The sequence below is a fragment of the Salmo trutta genome, chromosome 4 (genome assembly GCF_901001165.1).
Source record: "Salmo trutta chromosome 4, fSalTru1.1, whole genome shotgun sequence".
In the NCBI taxonomy this organism is placed as follows: domain Eukaryota; kingdom Metazoa; phylum Chordata; class Actinopteri; order Salmoniformes; family Salmonidae; genus Salmo; species Salmo trutta.
The window spans coordinates 57,003,570-57,022,063 of record NC_042960.1 but is presented as its reverse complement, the minus strand read 5'-3'; the positions used below and the strand labels follow the sequence as shown (position 1 = coordinate 57,022,063).

General features: G+C 44.5%; 1 protein-coding gene across 3 annotated transcripts in view; it reads left to right on the top strand.

Annotated features, from left to right (window-relative positions):
- The first annotated feature begins 1,544 nt into the window (after positions 1–1,544).
- LOC115192678 (fibulin-1) overlaps positions 1,545–18,494 on the top strand; it is a 44,463-nt gene continuing 27,513 nt past the window's right edge. For 2 of the 3 annotated variants that reach the window (XM_029751437.1, XM_029751436.1), the window contains exons 1-14: positions 1,545–1,792; positions 6,372–6,480; positions 9,339–9,471; positions 10,486–10,633; positions 10,971–11,036; positions 11,219–11,311; positions 11,482–11,619; positions 12,015–12,152; positions 13,926–14,069; positions 14,354–14,479; positions 14,729–14,854; positions 15,194–15,313; positions 15,461–15,592; positions 16,027–16,150. In XM_029751437.1, the coding sequence (XP_029607297.1) occupies positions 1,738–1,792; positions 6,372–6,480; positions 9,339–9,471; positions 10,486–10,633; positions 10,971–11,036; positions 11,219–11,311; positions 11,482–11,619; positions 12,015–12,152; positions 13,926–14,069; positions 14,354–14,479; positions 14,729–14,854; positions 15,194–15,313; positions 15,461–15,592; positions 16,027–16,150 (1,652 nt within the window). In that variant the 5' untranslated portion in view covers positions 1,545–1,737. Of the gene's footprint in view, positions 1,793–6,371; positions 6,481–9,338; positions 9,472–10,485; positions 10,634–10,970; positions 11,037–11,218; positions 11,312–11,481; positions 11,620–12,014; positions 12,153–13,925; positions 14,070–14,353; positions 14,480–14,728; positions 14,855–15,193; positions 15,314–15,460; positions 15,593–16,026; positions 16,151–16,751; positions 17,533–18,494 lie in introns of those variants that run through there. The other variant, XM_029751438.1, reaches the window with a different exon arrangement.

Here is an 18,494-nt window from a genome sequence, read left to right as displayed (position 1 = left end):
CTAGCTGAATATGCAGAGCTAGCGCGCAAATATTAACTATTAAGCTAGCTAGTACCTATTCCATTTATGTGGCCTCGTCAAAGATGGAATCTTTGTTATCGTCAATTTATTCCAAGATCAGCATGCAGATGATGTAAGTTAGTGCTTCAAAGTCCCTGCAATAAGGTTAGCGATAAACTGAAGTCCAAACTGAACAGAACAGAACTCTTCTACCATTGTCTTAAATATATTTAATGGTCTCGTTGCAAAAGCTAAATTGTCGCAAGGGAACTTTTATTTATTTATTTTATTTCACCTTTATTTAACCCGGGTAGCAAAGATTATAGCAAACACCACTGAAACGGAATTGGTGCTCGCTAGCTTTGCAAATTCAGCTATTGTTGGAAGCCAGCCAATATGAAACAAACTATTAAAATTACAAAAGGTTGCAGCGTATGTTGTGTAAATGGTGAACTCATACAGCTGTCAACTCTTGTCATTTTAATCCGTTTCACATTTGCTAGCTACCTTTTAGATCGAAGCCCAAATAGAATGATAAAATATAAGATGATAGAAGCCCATCTTCTACTGTAAATAACCTACAATAACCTGTGTGTGTGTAGCCAGCCAGCCAGCCAGGTAGAAAAATGGCAGAAAAATAAAAGACGGACATCAGAGTATTTTTCAGTACACCAAAACGCAAAGTAAGAACCCTAGTAGCCTAATATCTCAAAGACTAGTTGATAAAATGTTCATAAGAAAGAAATTAAATTCTAATGGAAATGTTTCACAATGATGTCATTAGGCAGAGCAGGCAACAGATGGCACACAGACAGCAGAGTTGGGGACAGATATGCAGGTACAGACTGGCAGAGACAGGGAGTCTCAGGTAAGTTTGTTGAGTCTTTGTTTGGCAACATTATGAAAGGTTCTCAATTTTTTTGACTTGTAAAATAGGAACATAATTGGAAAATGCCATGGATACCCCCACTCTCAACTTAAACTGGTGACTGAACTAAGATTTGTTAAAGGCAATGGTATTGCTGTTGTGATTAGTTGTGTAGTTTTGGGTACCGGTAGTTAGGAGTACGACAAACACCTTATTTCTTTGGTTCCTCAATATACATTTACCATATTACAATGTAGGCTATGTGTTATAGCACTACTTTTGGTGTCCCCCTCAGGAATTGCTCTTGAGAAAATTTAATGTAATTGTCCCCTCCAAAGTTGATATCAGATTTTCGCCCCTGAGGACAGTGTCAATCAATGTCGCCATTACGTGTCGTATTATTCAGTCAGAAGAAGAAAATGATATTTAGGGCTACTTTAAATCTGTCAGTAGGCCTAGCTAATGGAAGTCATTAAAACGACTTGAATTAAATGTAATTGTGTCATATAAGAACCTGGTAGTTAATAAGAGGAAGTATAATAATGTAATGTCTAAATCAATATACTCCATTTAGGGTTTCTGAACCTTTGATTTAAAAAAGTTTTACTCGTCACTTGCGATGGCCCCCACCCGCCCCTCTGAGCGAGATAATTAGACGCTCGTTCCGAGACAGTCACGCTGCGATTCATTCAGCCACATCACCCACACGCATACTCCTGCCCAGCGTGAGCTCACAGTCTGTCTACCTTTCGCTAGAAAATCTGCGTGTCCGTGAGAAACTGTGCTGTTGTTTCACACCTAAAGCAGAATATTACAGATCTGACTGTTGTACACTTTCTTTAGTTGAGCAAGAATCTTTCCTCCTTCCAATGGGTCCCGGTATAGTTTTACTTTTCTCTCTGTTCGGAGTTCTCAACGGGCAAGGTAAGTTACCTTTCTGCTTCAGGATAGTAGCCTACTGTGTCACGATGTAATTCTAGCCATGAGAATCAATCCATGCCCATGCGTGATGTACCGCATACTGTATAGACTCAAAGGAGGCTGATGAGGGGAGAACGGCTCATAATAATGGCTGGAATGGAGTATAATGGATGGAATGGAATGTTTTTGATACCATTCCATCCACTCCATTCCAGCCATTATTATAAACTGTCCTCCCCTCAGCAGCCTCCACTGGTATAGACATACAGTAGACAAAATACTCCTGTAAGTACACATAGGCATGGTAGATATTTCAAGCTTACCACCTTACTGCAGTATCACTGTGTGGACAGAGATGAGGTCGGGTACCACTAGAGAGAACCAACGGTTCCATTAAGTTTTACATGTCATTTTATGAACACTTTGTCACTTATATTACAGTACAAATATGCAGCCTACTGTGTCACATGCTGTTCAGTGTGTGTCATTTGATTTTGATTTGATTTGTGAGTGTGTGTGCCATGTGTGTTTGTGTGTATCTTGCCAGTAAAACATCTGCCCATGATTACAAGCTTAAAGGATGGTTTCAACATTCCCAGCTTGTCCTAAGGTGATTTGGCAGTGATGAAATGCATTGTGCATAGTTTTTAATATGGACTAATTTCGTTGGTAGAGATTGGTCAGACTACTGCCAGGACTGATATTTGTAATCAGTGAGCGGTCAGTATGCTATTTACATTTTACATCCCTCTTATCCAGAGGGACTTAGAGGAGCAATTAGGGTTAAGTGCCTTGCTCAAGGGCACATTGACAGATTTGGCTGGCTCAGGGATTCAAACCAGCAGCTTTCTGGTTACTGGCCCAACGCTCTTAACCGCTAGACTACCTGCCGATTACAATATTACAGAAGGAAATTATTGCCCAAGATCTAACAGTAACAAGGCTTTAAAGTTTAGAATACGCAGTACAGAGATGTGCTCAAGAGGCATGATGCTCAGCCAGCCAGCCAGATGCAGGCCAGGTTTCTCCTTACACTATGACGGTGTGTCAAATGAGTCTGGAGGCACTTAAGCAGTACCCCACTGAGCGTTTGCTGGTCAGGGGGGAGGAGCTCTGATTTAGACCTTTAAGGGCCCCTCCAGGAGTCACAGAAGCTTGGGACGACCCATATACCCCAGATTAGGGTCCACTGGACACACATGGGGCCAATTCCACTCATGGGGCCACTTTCACAGCCTGCCGGGCTCCTGACAGTGGTGTGCCTAGGAAAGAAGTTGACATCACCCCATCTCCATTGAATCCAATGTCATTGGGCATGTCGCATGGGGGCTATACCCTCCCCCAACACCTATCAGCACCCCTAGCTCCTCTTCTCAGCTTCCATGCTCCACGGGAGAGAGTCATGGTATGGGGTCAGAGTGGACTGACTGAAGATCTGAAGATGGCCCCATAGGACCAGGTTATGGAACATCCATGTACATTAATCACTCATTCAGACATTTTTGTATCAGCTCAACCATCATAGACTCCACCATCAGCCAAATACGTATTAGGTTGAGTGAAATGTGTCAATGACAGACTTTTGTGACAGGTTCTCAGCACTTATAAGGTCATTTGTGTAACTACGATGCCATTAGGTAAACTGACTAAAGTGTGTTAGTTAAAGGATGTGGCCCATGGAAGTGGACTGTTCTGATGCAATGTCTGGCTCTGTCTGATGGGCCATTGTTGTGGGCTGAGGGACTGGGGCTCCACTGAGCTCATTAAGCAGCGTTTACATGAGGAGTCTAGACGCTCTCTCTCTCTCTCGCTCTCTCTCTCTCTCTCTCTCTCTCTCTCTCTGTCATGACAGCCTTCACCACCAGCACCACATTCCAAGATGGAAATCAGCCTTTTATGCAGGCAGACAATGCATCATACGGACAGGCAGGCTAGTAGACTGCTAGATCTCCTCTGCAACCGCTGGGTTTGCCTCGTTTGATACAATAATAGAGGGTAGATATAAGACGCTCTGCTCATTCAATTAGTTGGGAAAGGGGGCAGGCTGCGGACTGTGGTGGCTATGGAATGGTCCTGTCATGCACTGTGGGTTGGGATTAGTTATCAGTATAGAGTGGAGGGAGAATACACCAGAACTGCAGGAAGTGAGAGGCATGTGACCACCTCTTCCCATCAGATGAAACGGAGATTCTATGACATTCTCATGCTATGCCTCCTCTGAGCTGGGAAGGGAACCTCATGGAGCTTTGTGGGAGCTGGCGAGATGCATTCTGGGGGTTTGTCTGCTCTTTCTAAAGACATAGTGAGGGTCCCAGCTTCCAGGGTGTTTTGGCAATGAGAAGTCACTTAATGCCAGTGGTAATGGTCAAGAAAAAGAAAAAAGGCCAAACCGGCCAAAACTGGCCTGTGGGGCAGCCGAGCAGGGAGAATTGTTCACCACAGGAGGTTTTGACCATTCCTACTATTCCCCGCTCTTCCAGCTAATGTATTTCCTTCACTTTTATATGCGTAACTAAGTTCTCTCTCCAAGAAACACTTTTGTCACTCTCCAAGAGCATCCTGGTGTTGGTTTCAGCCCTCAGATGAAAGCTGAGATAGGCTTTATCACTGTTGAAGAGAGTGGCACTAGTCTAGTCAGAGGCCCATGTGAAGTATTTTACTAAACGCTTTCCCACTGGACAAGAACTGTTTGAATCAATGTTGATTTCACAAAATTTCAACCCCAAATTTCTGTGATGACATTGAATCAACGTGGGAAAACTGATTGGATTTGAAAAAAGTCATCAAGATAAGGGAATTTAGACTTTTTCCCACCCAACTTTGAACCTAAATCCAATGACATGGTGACATTTTGATTTGATTTCATGTTGAATTCACCTTAGTGAATGTAAATCAAAACGTTGGACTGACGTCTGAGACCAGTGGGTTATGACTCAGTTAGGACATGGTGGGATGAGGAGCTCGACTGCTGCAGATGTTAGTCTAGCTGGTCACAACAAGCTCGTTCAATGAGTCAGCAAAATAGTGTTTGTTGGCATGATAATCCATCTTGACTATCTAGTCTGTATTTGTTTGATGATACACTTTACTCTTGATTTTCAGCATAAGTTATCTGCATGGTTGCTACATAATTTAACTACTTTTCATGAATCTGCCCAAATTAACTTTCATATCTGTTTCTCTCAGGGTCAATGTTGACTGTTTTGTGATTTCTTTCGCATAAATGACCATATTCTTTTTACATTAAGTAACTTTTTATTCACACCTTTGGCCCGTATCTGTACTTCCCATATTCAAAGATATAAAACAAGTTCCCTAGCTCCTCTGGCAGAAATAATTGGAACTCTAAATTGTTATTTTATTACTTTTTTATGGAACTATAAATTAAAGGTGACACATCCTCCCTTAGTTGAAACTTCGGATCCTATTTTGTTGACTCGTCTGCCAAGCTAGAATTAGAAGTTAGACATGCCTATGATCCTCTACGATGTCTGTTATTATTTTCAGTTGTTGTATTCACTATTATTCCTCTAGTCTCCGACTAGGCTACGAATCAACAGCAGGTTTATTGGATGAACTAAGATGACTTTACTTTGAGTGTTCTTCTGGAGGATTTATATCGATAGTACCAATTTGGCAGGCAGAGCTTTGTTTATGCCTAAGGCAAGAAAGGACCAGCCAACCTGCCAGAGTTATTTCACGTTTGGCAAATCACAGTAACCACATGGAAATGAATGTATTTGATCTGATTGCGATGGCTGAATTGTTTACAGAGTTGAGGCATTCCGAGCTCTTTAATCCACATGAAAAAAACAGACGGAGCGCCATGGAGTTGGTTCAGCTCCAGTCGTAAAGCCTCTCTTATTTCTACACAACATATCCATCATTCAGTATCGCTGGCAAAACATTCCTATAACAGCTCTGAATTTCATTTTCAATCACTTGGAAGACACATTGTTAATAGTTGGGGAGTGTGAGTGGACTTGGGTAAAACAATATATTTTTGTTTGGCTAAGAGTTTTGCACGTTTGGTAAACATGCTTTGCATAATCATTCTAAATAATGTTGTATTGTTCATGCAAGAGAATAGACTCCATTGTATGCTAAACAGGACTTGAAACCTCCATGTATTCTGCTCTATCAGTGTAGTTCTAAGTAATGTTAGAGAGTTTGTTATCCCTTAGATTGACTGTTACCTTATGTAACATGGAAGGTGGTTCTGCGCGTTATGAGTTACCTTGCCTGGGCCCTGAAGTCGTTAGCTCTCAGCAGGCAAAAACAATAGACATAGAACAGCTATAGTCACACCCCATTTGGGGTCTCTAGATTTCCCACACTGAAGCAATCTGCTACATTACATTTTAACAGACACTCTTGTCCAGAAGAACTTACATGAGCAATTAGGGTTAAGTGCCTTGCTCAAGGACACATTGACAGATTTTTCACCAAGTCAGCTCGGGGATTCAAACCAGCAACCGCCCAATGCTCGGCTACCTGCCACCCCACTCTTCACTAGGGCCAGTCACAGCACACAACATAAGCCTATAACCCACTGTTTGTTTGTGGTTTTGTCCAACCACAGGTGGAAAGCAGATGTCAATAGAGGAGTGCTGTAAGGATGGTCGGGACCGAGGCATTGATAACCAGGACTGCACAGCCCTCCCTCTCATCTCCGAGTCCACAACATGCAGGTGATTGCGGCCCCACTACTGTACTTACTGGGCTCTCTTAGCCATAGAAATGTAATGATTACAATAGATAGAACATGGATTGTATTTCTATGGTCTTACCTCTGTGCCCATAGTGGGAAGTGCTTTCCTCAGTATTAGTCCCATGGGTTAATTTAAAGCTGTAAAGATAGACTATAGGGCAATATGTATCGTGGTAGGCCATAATGTGAGATGACTTTACCTTACCCCCGGTCATAAATCCCCAGCCACATTATTGAGTTGATGTGAGAGCAGGGTACATTACACTAGTAATAATGACAGTAATAACAGCTCTGGTAGTAATATTAGAAGGTGTGTTGCCACAGGTTCAAGCCCGATAAGGAGGAGATCTGTTGCTCAATCTGCTCTCTGGTGGCACATGTATTTACATTGGCTACCCAAGTGATAGAGAATTTGTTCAAATTATAGAGTGAGGGGGGAAGGGTGAGGGTTTTTGGTTGAGTGGTGGGTTGGGTTTAGGGTTTAGAGAGAGGGGGTATTGCCAAATCCAGGAAATACCACTGAGGTGAAACTATACTCAAAGAGAGGACTGGAGAGGGGGAAGAACAGGAAATCAGAGGGATTATTTCAGACACTGAAAAAAGAGAAGAAGAGAAAAGAAAAACAGGAGCCTGGTTGTGCCCTTAAAAGGTCCTGCGGAGGCGGCGTGAGTGTGGTTGTAGTTTATAAGGAAAAAGAGATCATTTCTGGTAAGAGGTTTGATAAAGACATGGAGCCAGTTACAGGAGTGGAGTAGAGAGGGGATCTAAGTGCTGTACAGTACTGTATATACACTCAAACTCGTAAAACAGACAATGGATTTCACTCCCTCCCTACAGACAGACCAAACAGACCAGACAGACAGACAGACAGACAGACAGACAGACAGACAGACAGACAGACAGACAGACAGACAGACAGACAGACAGACAGACAGACAGACAGACAGACAGACCAGAGACAGGACAGACAGACCAGAGAAACCAGACAGAACAGAGACAGACCGGACAGATAGATAGACAGACGGACCAGACAGACAGAAAGACAGACAGACCAGAGACAGACCAGACAGACCACAGACAGACAGACAGACAGACAGACAGACAGACAGACAGACAGACAGACAGACAGACAGACAGACAGACAGACAGACAGACAGACAGACAGACAGACAGACAGACAGACAGACAGGACAGCTAGACAGACGGACCAGACAGACATACAGACAGACCAGAGACAGACAGACAGACCAGAGACAGACCAGACAGACCAGAGACAGACCAGACAGACCAGGGACAACCAGACAGAAAGACAGACAGACAGACCAAAGACAGAGAGACAGACCAGAGACAAACCAGACAGAGAGAGAGACCAGACAGACCAGACAGACCAGAGACAACCAGACAGACAGACAGACAGACAGACAGACCAAAGACAGAGAAACAGACCAGAGACAAACCAGACAGAGAGACAGACCAGACAGACCAGAGACAGACCAGACAGACCAGAAACAGACCAGATAGAGATACAGACAAACACAAACAGCCCTTAACTTATTAAATTCCCTCAGAGGAGCAGACCATTGAAGGCAAAGCATAGCAACCCCAGACTGTTGATGGTCTGATAAAGCTTGTCTACAGTAAAGAGGTGTGCTGCCTGCACTCACTCTCATTTCAGATCTGATTATTTACAGCAGCTTTTTGTCTGCAGTACAACAACCGTTTCTGGTTTTACTGTAAAACGGCTAATCAAGCCACTCCAACTGGACAGACTGGTCAGAGAGGTGGATATCACTGGTCCTCCAACTGTCTGGAAGTGCTCAGGCATCCTAGATAGGCTGGTTCCACTCCAGACTCAGCCTGGCCATCCCCCAGAGGAATGTAATTCCAGTAATGTTGTCCAGGAAATAGGGATGCAAAATCCAACCAGGATTTCTGGAAAACCTGGGAATTTTGGGAAAGTAAAAATGTTCAAACCTTATCCAGGAAGTGTTGCAGCTCTGCACCCCTCTGTGTCGATCAGGGGAGGAACATCCAATGGGGAGGTGGGTTGGTTAAAATAGTCACAGTAAATAATCGATTCTTAAGTTGGCTTCACTGCACCCATAACAGTGGGTGTGTGGTAAGCCAAATGAAGGCAGTGTGTAACGGGGTGAGTGACTGGTTGCCGGGAAGTCAGGCGCAGGTACAGGAGAGCAGAGATGGGTGATAACAGGAGAACTTTAATATACACCCTGGCCCAAAGGCACAGGCGAGGCAGCACAAAGCACAACCACGGTAACATGAACTGGATTAAACAAAACAAATAAACCTAGGTTTGAAACAAACCTAGCGCAAGCCAGCCTGTAGCGTAACACCCTACACAAAGAACAATTCCACACACTGACATGGGGGAAACAGAGGGTAATATACATTTAGTCTGATGAGGGAATGTGAACCAGGTGTGCGGGAAAACAAGACAAAACAAATGGAAAATGAAAGGTGGAGAGGCGATGGCTAGAAGACCGGTGACGTCGACCGCCGATCGCTGCCCGAACAAGGAGAGGGACCGACTTCGGAAGAAGTCGTGACACAGTGGTGCATTTACCAAACTGTTAAATTGAAGATTTTATACATAAACAACTTTTTATCCACCTTGAGCTCACACAGGGTCTTCCTTTATCACTCAACCACGTACAGCAGCTGCAGCAGGCAGGACTATGAATAGATCCCTATTAGGCATGCCCAGGGCTCTTCTTAACAGGAAGCACTTTGAGACAGCACTCTATTCCACTAATGAGCCCAGTGATGGAGTTGAGAATAAACTGTGTTCCCTGTATCTTTCCTGTTCCTGTCTGACAGGATAGTACAGGAGCAGTGCTGCGCGACGGTACTGGAGGACACCATCTGCACCAACGGCATCAACATGGCCAAAGACCAGGGGGGCTGTGACACCCAGTTTCCTGGAAGCACCTGCGAGACCAAGACCGCAAAGGTGTGTGTGTCTGTGAGAGAGTATGTGTGAGAGAGTGTGTGTGTGTGTTTGTGCATATGTGCATACATTGCACAAATACTTGTGTGTGTGTGTGTGTGTGTGTGTGATCCTGTTGAGCAGGATGAAACATGTCACTCTGGGGAGAAATGAGGAATGGAGCTTGTTGCTATCAGGTAGATTATACATTCACATAAGATACTGTCTACTACAGGCTCTCTGCCAAGATAGGCGCTCTACACCCGGCTGTCTTCTTCCTCAGGATCCTACACTACCATATCACTACAACATACTACAGCACATCAAGGCACCAGTCAAGACCCTTGCAGAGCTTTGCCAAGGGATCCACAGTACATTTGCCCAGAAGAATGAGATCGTTGTTAGTGCAGCCAGCAACATGTCTTAACTTGAACCTCCACCTCCCTGAAATGCAGGTGTTGGCTGATTGCATTAAGGTGTGCTGCATTTTATGAATGGGAGAAAAGAGGTACAGGATGAGTTTAGAATGGGGGATAAACCATAGCATGCTCATTTTCTAGCTCCCTCTAAAATCTCTCAGTACACTACCAGACTACATCCCCACCACCCAATACCCACATTATGACATCCTCAAGACATACACACACAGAAGATACAGACACACTCAGACTAGACTCCTCAGTCGTCACTAGTTATCACAGCCACAAAGTCATAAACCCTGCCTATTTGTGATTTTAAACCTAACCCTAACCACAACCACACTGCTAACCTTATGCCTAACCCTAAACTTAAATTAAGACCAAAAAGTTATGTTTTGATTTGATTAATTTTTACAATATAGCCAATTTTGACTTTGTGGCTGTAGTAACTGGTGGAAACCCGACCCCTCCCCCGAGTCAAGCCCAGACAGTTCCCTTTCAGACGATGGTGATTGGTGAAGTTGTGAAGTGGTGGTGTAGTTTCCCTCTGTATGTCCGTCTGGCCAAATGATGCATATTAACACATTGAGTAATCATGTCTATGATCTGACCCCTCCAGATGTGCTGTGACTGTTGTCTGCTGGGCCGGGCTGCTCAGGAGAAGGGTCTGCCCTGTGACCACAGCCTGTCTCTGGGCTACCAGTGTGGCCTGGTGTCCCGGGCCTGCTGCGATGACGGAGCCCCTGATGTGAAGACCAACACTCTGGGTAAGAGAGGAGGGTAGAAGGAGAGGAGGGTGGAGGGAGAGGAAAGGGTGGAGAGAGGGGAGAGGGTGGAGATAGAGGAGAGGGTGGAGAGAGGGAGGAATGGGAGATGTTGTAATAGAGAGAGTAGGGAGGAGGGGAAAGATGGAGTAGAGTAGAGAAGATATATGGACTATTTTTCATCTAGTGCTACACTGCCATCTGGTGGCCATTAGGAGACATGGCTCTTACTGTAGTTTTAGTAAAGACCTCCATTGTCATGATGAATAGTTTCAACACTCTTTGTTTGCAAACAGTTTTTGCTTGTACTGGTCAATATGTTATTTCTCATCCCCCACAGTTTCTGACAAAGACAACGAGGCCCTCACTGGCAAGGATAATCCCTTACTGAATGAGTGCAGCAACGGTACTTACTTCCCCTCCACACATTACTGCAGTGCTTCTCAATTATTTTCTGTTACGCCCCCCCTAGGAATGATTACTGTGACATGTTATTAGCTGACTGTCCTCACAGAGAAAGTCAAAAACATAGGTACTCTAACAGAAAAAACTATTTACTTTAATGTGCACATTTTCTGTTCTCAACAGGATTAGCGAAGTGTGCACAGGAATGTGTGGGCAACGGCACCTGTGCCTGCTTCAAAGGCTACAAACTCAAACCAGATGGGAAGAACTGTGAAGGTGAGTGGACAGGAGGCAGCAGCCATATCTTGTTGAATAGTAAATGAGTTGGAATAAATCCCTATCTGTCTAGCATCTCCACAGGACTAGGATATCTTACTTCTTAGATACGCCTTCCATATTATCCTCTCCTCTTCCTCTCTCCTTCTCTCCCTCCCTCTCTCTCTCAGATATAAACGAGTGCCTGCTGGGTGCCAGTAACTGCCGAGGAGGCGAGCGCTGCATCAACACGCTGGGGTCATTTCGTTGCCAAAGAGAGGTCAGCTGTGGTACCGGTTACGAGCTTACCGACAGCAACAACTGCAAAGGTCAGAGGTTGCAACACAACGCCTCCTACAGGGGAGAGGGAACATGTAAAGATCATATGTATGATTCATACATCCATGATAAACTGTATAGAGACTTTATCTATCTGTCGCCCGTCCGTCCATCCAGCTATCTATCTATCTATCTATCTATCTATCTATCTATCTATCTATCTATCTATCTATCTATCTATCTATCTATCTATCTATCTATCTATCTATCTATCTATCTATCTATCTATCTATCTATCTATCTATCTATCTATCTGATCTACAGTACGTCTGACTTTGACTATGAAGCTATTGTTGAGTATTTATAAGAATACATTTGAATCACACACATTTTAATATGATGTAAATCTGCTGATGCTTTCGTACCACATGTCTTCTTCCCCCAGACATTGACGAGTGTGAGTCGGGCACCCACAACTGCGCCCCGGACTTTATGTGTCAGAACACTCAGGGGTCATTCCGCTGTCGGCCCAAGAACCAGTGTGGCGATGGATACATCCAGGATGCCCTGGGCAGCTGCATCGGTGAGCATCAGAACCCCGTTACCATGGCAACACATCACCAAGACAGCACATCACCCCATCCATCCCACATATACCCCCAAACACAGTAACTTCAAAGTACAGTCCACAGGGTCCTCCGACATACATACATACAGTTGAGGTCGGAAGTTTACATACACTTAGGTTGGGGTCATTAAAACTCGTTTTTCAACCACTCCACAAATGTCTTGTTAACAAACTATAGTTTTGGCAAGTCGGTTAGGAAATCTACTTTGTGCATGACACAAGTAATCTTTCCAAAAATTGTTTACAGACAGATTATTTCACTCATAATTTACTGACTCACAATTCCAGTGGGTCAGAAGTTTACATACACTAAGTTGACTGTGCCTTTAAACAGCTTGGAAAATTCCAGAAAATTATGTCATGGCTTTAGAAGCTTCTGATAGGCTAATTGACATAATTTCAGTCTGTTGGAGGTGTACCTGTGAATGTATTTCAAGGCCTACCTTCAAACTCAGTGCCTCTTTGCTTGACATCATGGGAAAATCTAAAGATAACACCCTCAGAAAAATTTGTAGACCACCACAAGTCTGGTTCATCCTTGGGAGCAATTTCCAAACGTCTGAAGGTACCATGTTCATCTGTACAAACAATAGTATGCAAGTATAAACACCATGGGACCACGCAGCTGTCATACCGCTCAGGAAGGAGACGTGTTCTGCCTCCTAGAGATGAACGTACTTTGGTGCGAAAAGTGCAAATCAATCCCAGAACAACAGCAAAGGACCTTATGAAGATGCTGGAGGAAACAGGTACAAAAGTATCTATATCCACAGTAAAACGAGTCCTATATCGACATAACCTGAAAGGCCGCTCAGCAAGGAAGAAGCCACTGCTCCAAAACCGCCATAAAAAAGCCAGACTACGGTTGGCAACTGCACATGGGGACAAAGATCGTACTTTTTGGAGAAATGTCCTCTGGTCTGATGAAACAAAAATTGTTTGGCCATAATGACCATCGTTATGTTTGGAGGAAAAAGGGGGAGGCTTGCAAGCCGAAGAACATCCCACCCGTGAAGCACGGGGGTGGCAGCATCATGTTGTAGAGGTGCTTTGCTGCAGGAGGGACTGGTGCACTTCACAAAATAGTTGGCATCATGAGGAAGGAAAATGATGTGGATATATTGAAGCAACATCTCAAGACATCCGTCAGGAAGTTAAAGCTTGGTCGTAAATGGGTCTTCCAAATGGACAATGACCCCAAGCATACTTCCAAAAGTGTGGCAAAATGGCTTAAGGACAACAAAGTCAAGGTATTGGAGTGGCCATCAGTAAGTCCTGACCTCAATCCTATAGAACATTTGTGGGCAGAACTGAAAAAGCGTGTGCAAGCAAGGAGGTCTACAAACCTGACTCAGTTACACCAGCTCTGTCAGGAGGAATGGGGCAAAATTCACCCAAATTATTATGGAAAGCTTGTGGAGGGCTACCCGAAACGTTTGACCCAAGTTAAACAATTTAAAGGCAATGCTACCAAATACTAATTGACCCACTGGGAATGTGATGAAAGAAATAAAAGCTGAAATAATTCATTCTCTCTACTATTATTCTGACATTTCACATTCTTAAAGTAAAGTGGTGATCCTACCTAACCTAAGACAGGGATTTCTTACTAGGATTAAATGTCAGGAATTGTGAAAAACTGAGTTTAAATGTATTTAACTAAGGTGTATGTAATCTTCCGACTTCAACTGTACATGACATATGTATAACCTCTGACCTCTACCCCAGACATCAATGAGTGTCTGGCCCAGACTGGGCCTTGCCACCCTGGCCAGTCGTGTATGAACACGGTGGGCTCCTTCACCTGCCAGAGGAACTCTGTCAACTGTGGCCGGGGATACCACCTAAACGACAACGGCAACCGCTGCGTGGGTACGTACGGCCTCACTGAGGCCTCATCGCCCCAGTCTGGGCATAAGGCCCCCAGAAGGTCCCTGTCCTGGGCTATAGTAGACAGCCTGAACATCCCCTGGAACCACCGCAGCACTGATGGATGTGCTTCTCTACCACGTTCACCTCTTTTGATTAGCATTAGGAACCTGACACTGTAGCCTACATTTCCATGTATTTCTCGTGGCCTCGCTATCCCTCTGCATACCGATGTGTTTTTTTTCTTCCTGTAATATCTGGTGGTCTCTCTCTCTGCCCTGGTGTAGATATTGATGAGTGTAAAGGTCCTGATGGAGCGTGTGCAGGCCACGGCTGTATCAACCTGGTAGGATCGTTCCGTTGTGAGTGTAAGATTGGCTTCATCTTCAACAGCATCAGCCGCATCTGCGAAGGTACACACTGACTTCCTACTCCTTGTAGTTACCTAGTAGTTACAGGACAGTGTCGTGTCAGTTGACATAAGCAGGACACCAACAGTCGTGACTGTTTATGACATCTGGTATGTCATCGTAATCACAGCGTTATGTAGGTCTTATGACAAAGGGTTAAAAAAATATTTAAAAAATGAACTGCCAGTTGGGGAACCCTGCTGTAGATATTCAACTTAGTGTCCTTTTCTTCTTCCCTTTCTTTCTTCTTAGATATCAATGAGTGCAGGCACTACCCTGCGCGCCTCTGTGCCCACAAGTGTGAGAATGCCGTGGGGTCCTATAAGTGCAGCTGCACCCAAGGCTTCAAGCTGGCCAGCGACGGCAGGAACTGTGATGGTAAGGCAGCCTTCCAATGTTAAGAGTTGTTTAAATCTGAGCTTCTCTCATTGGCCATCTCTTGTTTTGCCTTACTGAAGTTTGTGGTCACGTGTTTAATAGATGTATTCTCTCTCTCTCTCTCTCTCTCTCTCTCTCTCTCTCTCTCTCTCTCTCTCGCTCTCTCTCTCTCTATCTCTTTGTCTCTCTCACTTTGTCTCTCTCTTTGTCTCTCTCTCTCTCTTTGTCTCTCTCTCTCTCACTCTCTCTCTCGCTCTCGCTCTCTCTCTCTCTTTCTTTGTCTCTCTCCTGTGTATAGATGACTAGTTTTATCTAACTGAGTTACATTGTTGTGTGTAGATCTAAACGAATGTGAGAGCAGCCCTTGCAGTCAAGAGTGTGCCAACGTGTACGGCTCCTACCAGTGCTACTGTCGCCGTGGCTACCAGCTCAGTGACAGGGATGGCATCAACTGTGAAGGTAGGAGACGCTAAAATGCATCTAATGAGCCATAGCCTATGGTGTAACCTAATCAGGAGCCCCATTACACAGGTATTATTTAATTTTACTTCCAGTACCCTTTACATCCTCTATTGTTTGACCTCTGATCTTTCACCTTGTCTCCAGACATTGATGAGTGTGCCTTGCCCACCGGGGGTCACATCTGCTCCTACCGCTGCCACAACACCCCCGGGAGCTTCAACTGCAACTGCCCCGCCACCGGCTATACTCTGGCCCCCAATGGACGCAGCTGCCAGGGTAAGTCCTCGCTCCTTATGGGGATGTAGGGGTCCTCAGCATGGGGGTTATGGTCATTCTTCAGATCAGAAGACAAATACCAGTAAAGATGGCAGCTAGCCTAGCGGTTAAGAGCATTGGGCCAGTAACTGAAAGGTTGCTGGTTTGAATCCCTAGGTGAAAAATATGTCGATGTACCCTATGTACACTTGAGCAAGCAACATAACCCTAATTGCTCCTGTAAGTTGCTCTGGATAAGAGCGTCTGCGGAGTGAATAAAATGTAACAGTTATGATTCTGTGAACCACACTTCCGTAATGAGTAACCTTGCCTCATACCTGAAGACTTGCATTATCTCCCCGAGTAGACCGAGGTTTGAACCTAGGTTTCATGTTTAATATATAGGATTTAAAATGTTTGTGGTTCTGAATTGATTCATTTGTCTTCCTGTCCAGATGTTGATGAGTGTGTGACAGGGACACACACCTGCTCTGAGACAGAGAGCTGCTTCAATGTACAGGGTGGATTCAGATGCTTGTCCTTCGAGTGTCCGCCAAACTATCGCCGAGCAGGAGAGAAGTGAGTACCTACCTACCTACCTACCTGAGGACTGTCTCTCAAGTACTGGGGCTATACGGTATACCTGTTTTTAGTTCACAGTATCCCAAGGTCGCCAGGTATGGAGTTCTCAGTTAAGTTGTCATTGACCAAGGCGGATGACTTTATGTAACTCCTTGTTAATCAGGAGAACAACTCTCTTCACACTACTGAGCCAAACAGAGTGCAGTCAAGGCGAGCATTACTGGGCTGGCCTGGCTCCGCAATGTGAAAGGAAAAATATCCCCTACCTCTGTATTGAAGCTGTGCATGCCCAATGTTGACTCTTAATGGCTTCAGTTGTAGGGTTCAGTCAAAGCATGTTCTGTGCAGGCAGTCGAATGACAAAATGTAATCCTTTCCTTGAGATGTTCTTGCATGACCCTACAGGGGGCAGTGTGACACATGCTGGTCCACAGAAACACATGAGGCTGACTTTGTCCCTACCCACCTAGCCCCACCCAGCTAGCAGCATGCCATGCACGGCAAATCAAACTTATACCTCTCTTTTGTTCTCTGTTTGTTCTATCTGTCCGTCTTTGTCTTGTCCTGTCCTGTCTCTGGCCCCTGTCTCTCCTTACAGTCGTTGTGAACGCTTGCTTTGCAATCAGACTAGCGAGTGCCTGGCCTCGCCTCTGAGAATAACCTACTACCACCTCACCTTCCCCACCAACATCCCCGTGCCCACCAACGTCTTCCGCATGGGCCCGTCCAACACCGTGCCCGGAGACCATGTCCAGATTGCCATCGTCGGCGGCAACAAGGGCGACTTCTTCAGCATGCAGAGAGTGCCCTCTGGTGGCGAGATGGCTGTGACGCGGCCCATCACTGAGCCGCAGGACTTTGAGCTGTCTCTGGAGATGAGACTGCTGCGTTACGGCACCACCAGCACCTACCTAGCCAAAGTCCTGGTGTTTGTTGTCCAGGAGCAGCCCATCATACCATATAACGCCATCCCTGAGTAGAGGGTAGTAGCATATAGCAACAAGAATACGGCAACAACAATAACAGCCAAAAAAGAGCAAACACTGCCATGATAAGCAAGCACAAACACAGTTGACATAGACCAGAAGCAGCATTTTCTGTAATTTGTCTCCTTGTTTTTGGTCTTATTGTAGTTTTTGTGATTACTGTAGCTAAGTATAGCCCCGCAAAATAGGCCAAATGTAATGTACTCACTTGGAGGTACGGCGTTTGAATAGCAGCTAGGTGGCACTCTAGGGCAGGGTATTGAGGTAGTGGCCTGGGGATGCCTATTGATTACTGTAGACTGTAGTAATGGTGTAGTCTGGAGTCCTACAGTATCTTATGGTTGATTTGTTTAATGAAATGTTTTCTATTAAAATTGGAATAGACACAATAGACGTTCAATCCGGATATATTTTTTTGAACATATGTTTTGTGGACAGCACCAGAGATCTAATTTTTTATTTGAATATTACATAGCTGGGGGAACTATGACCTGTAAAGCATGTATGCACTTCATGTTTGGGGTAAGTTTATGTGGTTTGTGAAAACATATTTTCAGTGGCATAGGTACATCTCTTGAATAGAACTGGGATATTCCAGTAGGTGAGTATCAGTGTTTTAAATAGCATATTAAATAGCATTTTAAACAGCATATTAGTACTGTCAAGTCATAGTTGATTTGGTGGAAGAAGTTAATTTGGTGGATCCACATCCTTCTAATGTGGTCTCACATCCTGACCTAGCCTACTTGATATTTTAGTAATAATGTGAAATGCACATATTCCACTGCATACTGCGGGTGTAAAATCAAGCAGACAGTGACTCAAAGGCAAGCCAGAGTAAGTGACAGGCAATGGGATGCAGTCGTGGAAGACTAGGAAATATGCAAGGCACAGAGATAGAGTATAAATAGCCGAAACATGCTGTTAGGCCACTAGTCAGAGCCTGCCTGGGCTGCTGCTTACAATAACTGTAAATTTAACCATGGGTCCCAGGTTCCTCCCGACCTGTCAGGGCAGTAAGGATGCACCTGTCTAGTCGGGACATCCATAAAATAAAACATGGTGGTCTGTGCACAGCTACAGATGTAGTATCTTAATTTGATCACCCTGTTGCAGGAGAACTTTCCTGTAACTCAGGAAATGTAAAACCTGTAGTGTATTTGAGGTTTAAAAAGGCTTCTGAAGTTTGTAATTTCCACTTTGAGATTTCAGACTTGAATTTTCCTTGTGAAAAATGTATCAACCTCTTCAAAAATGTCCATTAATTATAATCCACAAAATAATTCACATTTCCTGTTGCTGCAAGATTAGTTTCCTTCTGTAGCAAACTGGCTCAAATGAAGGTCATACATCTG